General features: G+C 42.0%; 1 protein-coding gene across 3 annotated transcripts; it reads right to left on the bottom strand.

Moving 5' to 3' along the window:
• Nucleotides 1-501: 501 nt before the first annotated feature.
• RB195_004042 (uncharacterized protein) lies at nt 502-7,566 on the bottom strand (the record flags this gene model as incomplete). Of its 3 annotated transcripts, none has more annotated exons than XM_064178038.1 (9): nt 502-690; nt 2,580-2,768; nt 2,839-3,094; nt 3,154-3,464; nt 3,533-3,712; nt 4,404-4,514; nt 4,567-4,797; nt 6,128-6,428; nt 7,517-7,566. In XM_064178038.1, 9 exons carry the CDS (start codon nt 7,564-7,566, stop codon nt 502-504), a joined length of 1,818 nt encoding a protein of 605 aa, XP_064032990.1. The 3 variants fall into 3 exon arrangements, with proteins under 3 accessions (XP_064032990.1, XP_064032991.1, XP_064032992.1); XM_064178039.1 differs by lacking the exon at nt 7,517-7,566 and having other exon boundaries at nt 2,580-2,668; nt 2,732-2,768; nt 2,827-3,094; nt 6,128-6,376; XM_064178040.1 differs by lacking the exon at nt 7,517-7,566 and having other exon boundaries at nt 2,580-2,668; nt 2,732-2,768; nt 6,128-6,376.
• Nucleotides 7,567-9,649: the final 2,083 nt, after the last annotated feature.

The following is a 9,649-nucleotide window of genomic DNA, read 5'->3' as shown; positions in this document are numbered from 1 at the left end:
ACAGGGAAAAGCGGCTAATTCTAACACCACCGGGATGAAGATCTTAGGCTATCGAATCGCTCTCTATCAATAATCGATAATCATCCTAAATAGGAAACTCTGCTTCTAGAAGTAGATCATTCGATAACAATGAATGAAGGAGGAATACGAAGAGGGGACGAAAAGTGTGCGCAAATAGAAAAACAAACGCAAAACAAAGATGAAGATAATCAAATGTGAAATCAATAACAACAAATGAATAATCGACCAAAATCGATTAAGAAATGGAGGATGGCAGGCCCGTATTGAACAGACGTCATCGATCACAATCATAGGAGGAAGAACGAACGACAAAATGGAAATATGAACATTATGGTAGCATGGATAAATTGCAGTGAAAAAGAGCCAAGAATCAGCAATGGAGCGCACTAGCTGCACCGAAATTCATAAACGACTCCTAGCCGAGAAGCTTAACGATACCACGTACATACACAAGCGCAAAACATTTCATAGAGGTTTGGACTATTCGACCAAGACTGCCTTCTGCTTGTCGACATCCAGCCGACAGACCGGGCACTTCTTGTTGTACACTAGCCATTTGTCAATGCAACTGACATGGAAAATGTGTGTACAACGGAGATTACGAACTTCTTCACCGGTTTCGAATTCGCATAAGCAAACTGTGCAACGTTCTGCTTCGTTCTCCGGTACCTGAACGACAGATCTGAGTTAGTTATTTTCGCAAGACGGGAATAGGAATGAGTAGGAGTTCTAATTTACATAAGTGCTTCACTTGACAAAAAAAAAAACTAGAAAACTGGAATAAACCGCAAAAATTAAACAACCAAGGCAAACTTCATGTCCGAGACAGTGAGCGTTTCCCCTAGCAACGACGAGTTATTAGTGACCACATTGAGGTTACCAATAACTCATTTCATACTAACTTTACTTGTCCCGGTATATGGGTATATAGCTAGCCTGATGCTGATATAGCTAGCTATTTTAATTGTCGAGGGGCAGGTGGGGCGCAGTCGGTAAGAGATTCCGCTGTGAGTGTCTGATCGTTGTTGGTCCGAAACCGTTTTAGTGCCAATCAAGCCATTCAGCTACACAGGATCGATAAATTGGTACCAGACTTATCTATGAGGATAAAAAAAAAAAACACTGACTTGACACATTGACTAGCCACTGCAAGGTTGTAATGCTGCACAGGCGTTCATGAAGCTCAAAGTATTCCGAATTGAAGTCGTACGCGTAAGCATATTCTTACTGGAATTCATCAACGCCATGCACTTTATCCTTTACTTTTATCAACACCGATGGGATTTGAAGGTTTTTGCATTCATTCAGATTCCTTTTTAATTGTCGATCAGTGTGAAAAACAGGACCACAATGAAATAAAGCGCGAATGAGCTATTAACACTGAAGCACATCATGAATGACCACCAATTCATATAACGAGGTAAAAATAGTCCATGATGTCTCAAATGTAGCCTTTTGAAATTTTGTGGTTCATCCCTTACTACAGAAATTGAATCAAAAAAGAAACTCTTTCAGTTTTCCTGGCTTTGTCGTATTATAAGAAAGCATTGCAGTAAAGAGCATCAAAGAACTGCTTTTTTCTTTTGTTAATAGAGAAGATATACAGCGGGGTATACATAAACACATAAGATTCCAATAACATCAACTCAAGATGTGCGCCACCATACCAAAGATAACGCAAATTTAACACAGTGTAAAATATCCAACTTTTCGTGTACCACTACTCTCGCTACAAGCGACAAAATATCCGAGATAGTCCTTGGCTAGGCGAAACTCGTAAATTGTTATCTGTGAATTCAAAGGAAATAACACAACTGCATTACTTACTTTGTGAGATCACAATCTTGGACAATGGATCCACAACGAAAAAAGGCAGACTGAGCATGTATACTAAAGAATAACTCGAACAATTTTTCCTACACTTTCGCAGTAATCTCGGAAAAAGACAGTGTAGGAGCCGTTTGAGAAAATAATGTCAAGTAACATGAAGTGTTTTCAACTAGTAGTCAAGATTTCCTGAACTGCCAGAAAATAAATTCGGACAACACGAAGTTCAAAATGGTGCGTATGAACTAGCCAGCTGTTAAAACTTTAATTTGGAGGAAATCGTTCACCTCACCCGCAAAGTAAAAGGAGTAGAGTGCATGGCGGTGATCAATCTCTATTTGGATGCGCTTACTCATTTCAGTTCAATTCAGAATCGTTTGAAGTTTATGAACGTTGGAGTAACTTTACAACGATCTGTGGGGGCGAGTCGATGCGTTAAGTCAGTGTTTTCTCCTTCCAGGTAAGTTTTGTATCAATTAGTCGACCCAGTGGGACGAAAGCCTTGGTTGGTACTAAGGTGGTGTCGAGCCGTCGATCGTGCAGTCATGAACGAACTTCTTATCTACAGCAATGCACAATTGCTTGTAACAGAATTTCAACAAGACTCGGCCATATCTCCTTACATAGACAAAAAATAACTTTAACCGGAGCGAAAATAGGTTTGTGGGATCTCAGTTTGCGCAAAATCGTGAAAAACGATAAGAGACTACTGTTAGAGTCAAAATTTGTACCTCTAAATCCTTGATGAAGTTTATTTTTTCTGTGCACTTTTCTATATCCTGAGGGCTGGCACCAACTGGTAGCGGTTCTGCAACGGGGGCTGCAAACATATGGTGTCGATCCAGCGGTCTCTCAACCATTCCAAGAAGTTCTGGTGGCATACCGGTGTTCACCAACATATGGAGTTCCAGGCGACCATTCTGCAATAACCATTTGTGTAAAATCCTTTGCACCCACTAAAAAACGATGCACACTGACAGGCAAACGTACCGACGCCGCCGGATAGCCCCCGGTTCGCGGTAGTACGTAGAGTCCTGTAGAGCTTGGCAGAAGACGACCAAACTGGCTCAGTTGCTCTTGCTGCCGTTGTTGTTGTTGTTGCTGATGACGCTGCATAGATTCCAGCATATGACTAGCGAATATTGCGTCATGTACGTAGCGTAGACCAGCGGATGCCATTTGGGATACTGTCGGCGGGGTAATATGTGTGAATTGAGGAGTCGTTGGAACAGCTATTTGCTGCGCACTGAAAAAAAGCAAAATAGATTGCAGACCACGTTCAGAAGAGCTGTGAGAATAACTAACCCTGGATGTGAAGCGGGTACAGCAGGATTTAATTGGGCCGGTGAAGCTCCAGCCACTGCAACAGCAGCCGCCGAATGTGGACAATACGCACAGTAGCACGGTACACAAGCTGGACAAGCTCCTCGTGACCCACAATGAGCGCACTGTGCAGCAGCAGGAGCAGGAACAGCAGCATCAGCGTTACTGCCGTTAACAACAGCTGCAGCAGCGGCTGCAGCTACCAACTGAGACGTTGATGGCGGTTGGTCGGGCTGAACTTGTTGCGGAATTTGTGGTGGCGCCTGCTGTGTCATCGGCTCTGGTTGGACTGCCTGCGGATAAAAAATAATGCGAATTCATTCATTCACTCTTTGACGTGCGATAGTTTAAAACCTCGTACTTGAATTTCCCTCGTCCTCGTACCATCACTTGCAACGCGTCGCAATTTTGGCGCCCTGACAGCAGCATCGAGTGCTGACTGCACGCGGGAAGAGATAGGTGCACCACGCTTCAATCGCATCGCCATCGAACGCATCTGCGGAGCCAGCGTAGGCGGTAGTGAGGTGTGCTGCCTCGCTATCTACAAGAATTTCATTTTCTTGAAGAAAAAGAACAAAATTGTATTGTGAAAGATGCAAGTATACAAGTTAGAAGTAATCCAAAGCGAATGATTTCAAAAACCGTTGCACAACTCCCGGCACGGAAGAAGTTTTGGAAATTTCGCTGAATCCAACTCGTATAGCTAACTATTTTCATCTGCTCAGCATCTAAAATGGAACACGACCACCACTTTTTCTTCAGGGCATAGATGTGAAATGCACAAGAGCTACTACAGGACCTGCAAGATTTACGACGAACACAACAGCCGAAGTGGATGAACACAAAGACATTTTGTGGCTCCCTCAAGAAAGAACTATTCAAACGAAGAACTATTCTTACTTTAATGTTGTTTCCAATAAATTTATTTACATTTCTAAAAGTATGCATAGGTACAGAATGTGTGCGTACGCAAGGGCCAACATACATAACCATATTACGCGTCAAGAAACCTGTTTTTTTTTTGCCAGCACCACAACGTTAATGAAGCGATCGTGGTGGTGGCACAATAACATATAACAACAATGTCGGTGAGACACGTCGCTGGCTGGGACACTCGCGTCTTGTCACGGGCGCCAGCGCTACAAAACAAGTCTGCGCCTCTGCCACACCAAAAAGAACGAGTTTCAATGCTGTGGCCATCACCAACACCAACAGCAGCATCAGGAGCTCACCTCGATATCTCTTCTTTGTTGTTGTTGTTGTTGCTGATGATGATGATGATGATGTTGTTGTTGTTGTTGTAAAACGACACTGCTGCTCAATGGCAACTGTGGTTGTGTCAACTGAAAAAAGAAAAAAAATCAACTAAATCCAGAATGGGTGTGCTCAATATACCTGTGACGGTTCGTTGATGATCTGCTGTTGTCCTGCATGCAGCTGCTGTTGTTGTGTGGGCGTCGTTGTTGTGACGGATGCGACACCTTGTTGTGTCCGTTGGTGTTGTGTTTGTTGCGACTGCGACACGAAGGTGAAGTTAGGTGTTGCTTGACCGTATGCGATTGGAGCATGATGTATCGAACACGGTTGTGTTGGTGAGGAATAGATACAGGATTGGCACATCATTGGCTGAAATATGATTGATAAACAAGTGATATGGAATAACCGAGAAAAATGTTACTTGTAACTTTTACTGAATACGGAAAAAATGAGAACCTCCTGCGAAATCCTCCCGATTACGTAAGCATTAATTTGCTAGAGAGGTAGGAAAAATGACGGAAACTTGGTGTCGTTTTTCAATTTCACCAATACTCTAGAATAGTCCGTCAATGCAGTTGCGTAAGCGGCTACGCTTGAAGAGGCGCGCTGGAGCAACCCGTTAAAATCGAAGTGGAACCATCGCTATCTTCGCTCGCATTGCAACGATGATTCGAGCTAGCCAACGGCTGGATGCACGTTGGAAGTCCTATTATATTTCGTAAGTTGGTAAAAGTTCAAGCCAACCACAGGTCATACGTCTTACGCAACACTGTTCATCAAGATTGCTGAACAAAAAGGATTTTGGAGTAGTATACGTTTGTTGTTTGCTGCAAAAAAAATATCAGCTCCAAAATTTGCAAGAGAGTATTTCCGCTTTAGTATTTTAAATAGTAGCTATCGAATAAAGAAACAACGATGTGTTTCTGACGCAGCAGACATGACTGCTCAGATCCAAATCAAAAAACTGTAAAACTAACTATGAACAATGAAAAGAAAGTTTTGTCTGTGCTTTTGCAGTTTCATTCTATAGAAATTCCACGTAGTTTGCGGGTTAAAACTTTTAAAAAAAGGTGCAAAATACTTGCTTGGCCAGCAGCACTACATTCATAGAAATATGAACGCGCTGTGCATTAACGATAGGGCGCAACGCACAATGGGTGCAGTACGTTTCAGCGCCAGTTTGAAGACGAGCATGAATCATTCAACAAGTTGGTTGGCATCCCAGAAACGGTCATTTCGTTTTCTAAACGTTCTTGCTAGAGACTCAGAAAACATCTGTAGCAAGAATATTCCCACTACAAATTACTATATATTGCTAAGTGACAAATATTTGCAGGTCGAGCTGTTGTTGACATATATTGCTGAACTAGCGCAGAGATAACTTAGACGAAGATAATTAGACAAAATAAGGGCATTCTAGATATTCTTTCACTCTACAGCCTTATTACTTGAGTAGTTCAAGCTGTGTGGGTAAATTGCCAAAAATACGTTCGTTTGTAGAATGAAAAAAGACAAACCATGTGCAACGCTCCCTTACACAGAATCTTTTCTCAAAATATTTTGTCTTTTTTTTCAAGCAGGAAAAGGTGAGACAATATTGTAGATGGTAACCAGAAGCAGAAACAAAGAAGAAAAGCTGTGAAAAAAGCACAATTAAAACTGAAAAAGTAAGGTTGAATCAAATGGAAACAATTCAAACCTGCGTGCTTAACAAACAAGGTGGAACAGGAGTTTGTGGTAAGACGAGACCGGCAGCAGCAGCAACAGGATGATGATGATGGTACATCATCAACTCGAGGGGAATGTAGGGAGCAGCAGTAGCGGGAAGAGGTTGGCCGTTAGCTGCTGCAGCAGGAGCTGTAGCTGCTGCATATGCTAATTGCTGAGCCGCTACGGAGGGATTACGCGATGCGGCTGCGATTGGCAACGCAGCGGGCAGAGGATCCATTTCACTGATTTTCTCAGGACACCAAAAAATGGCAGAAACGCCGCAAACGGACCTGTAATACAGAGGATTAAAGTGTTGCTACTATGAGATTCTACTAACAAATATATATATATATAATATATATATATATATATATATATATATATATATATATATATATATATATATATATATATATATATATATATATATTTTTTTTTTATATATATATATACGAAAATGAAATAGAACGAAATCACGGAGCAAAATGAAGGTAAAAACAATGAAACAGGTGCAACCGGGGAACGGTAAAGAGGGTGTGTTCTGTATAACGTCTATTCAGTATGCTATGGCAAAGCTGAAACAAAGCTACTGTACTAAAAGAAATTGCACTGTGATAGATCATGACACAGTGACGGATAATTCCTAAACCTAGGATCGGCATTAACCAAATCTCTTTAAATTTTTAAACAAAACATGAAATGATAGAGACGCAACAGTAAAAGATAAAAGCTCAATACTCGCTATCCTCCAGGTAATGGCATAACGATGCACGGACGAAATCTCAGCAAAATATTGCCGCAGGTACCATATTTTTAAACGGACCCATAGTTATCGAAATAAATAGTAGAATTGTTCTCATTTTCTACTGAGAAGATTCAACATGTTCTGGAAAGTTTTTACATAAGCAACAACTCTACAATACAGTTCCTATCAAACTTCTTCAAATATTATCGTTGTAGGTAGAAAAAATATGGACAACTCAAGTCCTTTTGACCATAAATCCTCGAATTGCTTTCGCCCTTTCTCAGTAGTGATCTTGAAAATTAACACAAGTTCAGCTTCACCAATTGTAAAAAGACATTTGGAGGCAAGCAAGAAAGCAGAAAATGAAAGCTCTACAACGTAATCTCTTCCACTTTCATTACACACCTCACTTTTCCTCAGAACGCTCCAAGAAGAGTTCACCGATGCTGCGGCAAATCGATGTTCTCTCTGTAGAGCCACACTACTGCTGGTAAAACGTGCGCGCATCCGAGGATTGTAGGCCGCGCGAAAAGTGACCAATGGAACCTTTAATGCCAAGATACTCGGTATGGAGTAGTAGAAAGAGTGCTCTGTTCGTAACTTCCTCCCCAATCTACTTGTCACAGTACCTACGTGCGACCACAAGCTCGTCCTTTTTCGATAGCGGCGTCCAACGCTGCCATATTACAGCAACCGATCAATAACCATCACTGTACCTGCACGCATGTGCTGTGCGGTTGAAGATAGTTGTTGGCGTAAAGAACGAGTGATGCATCCTCGCTAGAGTAGTTTAGAATGGAATCGCAGAAGGATCGCTCCGTTGGCAATTTTTTGCACCTTCGCCTTCGCATTCACGGCCTAGGGAAAACTCGTCCTTCGTTTGATTGCAGCGTCCAACGCCGCCACACTACAGCGCTTGATCGATAATCATCAGCTGAATCTGTGCACATGTGTCCCGCCGCCTGAGAAACGTCGTAGGCACGAAATGCGAGTAATGCAAGCTTTATGTAATTGATTGTGTTACCAAAATTATCCTGCCAAGACTGACTATTCTGCAAGTGAGTAAGCCAAGAATTCCAATAACAATCACTTGTATGAAAACATGAATGGACGTAAAGTAGGGCAAAACGGAACGAAGCACGGTGCAGTTGCATAAGTCTGCGTTGCGACGCGGTGGAGATAGCGGCTGGGACCGAGGTGAGACCATCGCGAAACACAGCGAGGAATGGTGCATATGACTCTCCATGCACATCCATACGTACAAGACAACATAAGAGCCGAAATTTGAGGAAAAATTACGAAGCTTAACGTAAATTATAACCCATCATCAGGTCGAAAGCATAAATTACGGGCAGACCACTGTTTTGCACGATATCTACGATGGAAAAGCTTCACATGCACGGTATAGTAGAAATATTTGGTTTCAGACAATGCTTAAAGGAAACATATGCAATTTTGGCGATTTTAGGAGCGATAGTCGGAGCCCGGTGCTCGACCCCCTCCACTTTAGAATGGTTGGAAGGGATTCTCATCAGTTGCGCTGCACTCCATGAGCTACTCCCCCTTCACCTGAGGGGGGTCTGGCTCCTCTCTATCGCGTTTGTGGCTAGAACGCTTCAAAAAAAAATGAAAACTAAAAAAGTGAGTAAGCCGACGACACAAAGCATCCTACGCCTGTTCCACTTAATAAAACTCAAGTGAAAATTGTTTTTAAATAGTTTTACCTTGAACTCTCTTAACGTATGTTGCCATCGAAAGAATGAAGTAAAGGAGCCGGTTTGCGGTGCTATGCCCAGACGGATATTCGAGGAGGGTCAATGAGTAAGAAAAAGACCATGTATTTCTGCGCTCAGACCATCAGAGCTGAACCTGAGCTGAGGGTGACATCGCCACGAACAGGAACTAGCCTGGAAGCGATTGCCAGCAGATGAGGCGCCGGATGAGGAGATCCGCACCGCAATTATGCGACAGCATCGCTAAAGTCCAAAGGACGCGTCTCGATGGCGATCTACGACTATGATAACGTCGCACAGATAAGAAAACAGAATGCATTGAACGAATACCGGGCGACACTGGTCCTGTTCTCCCTTACTGAGGTCTCCTCCTGCATATATGTCCATGAAAGCTCCATTGCAGCTTATGACTTATGAGACAACTCGGCACAGACACCTTTCAAAAGAAACTGAAAATGATTCTAGCGGGAAATTATCCCAATACACGTATATTGCAATCTTGTCTGCTCTCAAGGTTTGAACAGATCATGAGAAGAAACATGAAACGAACAGTAGGAAACAAAAAAGAAAACCGACTTGAGAGTAATACTTTTTGTAAATACTATTCGTATAGCAGTATGATATACGAGTTGATTATTGCACTAGATCCAATAAATTATCTCAGTTACAGAGAGTGGGAACGTCCCTGTAGCACTTATATTTAATATACCCAGTTGCAATGACTCCAAGGCAGAGTTGGAAAGAATAATTTGTAATTCAACGATAAAAACCAGGTATATTTAAAAAAGTACGGAAAAGGCGTACTAAATATGTAATAGGAGGAAATTTTGAATCGATCCGACAATTATCGAGGAGCTTTCAGAGCACATCACTCCTAACATTGCATTGACTGAACCAGTGGATCACAGAAATAAAATGAAATTTTGAAATATAACAGTATAATGATAAAAATAAGATGAATGGAACGTTGAAACGATCTAGGGAATAGTCTCATTTCATCCCCTTTTTGCCGAGTTCTATAGACTGACGTTGC

Source organism: Necator americanus, chromosome I, assembly GCF_031761385.1.
Source record: "Necator americanus strain Aroian chromosome I, whole genome shotgun sequence".
In the NCBI taxonomy this organism is placed as follows: domain Eukaryota; kingdom Metazoa; phylum Nematoda; class Chromadorea; order Rhabditida; family Ancylostomatidae; genus Necator; species Necator americanus.
Note: the sequence above shows the minus strand (reverse complement) of the source record. Positions and strands in the feature narration are given on the sequence as shown.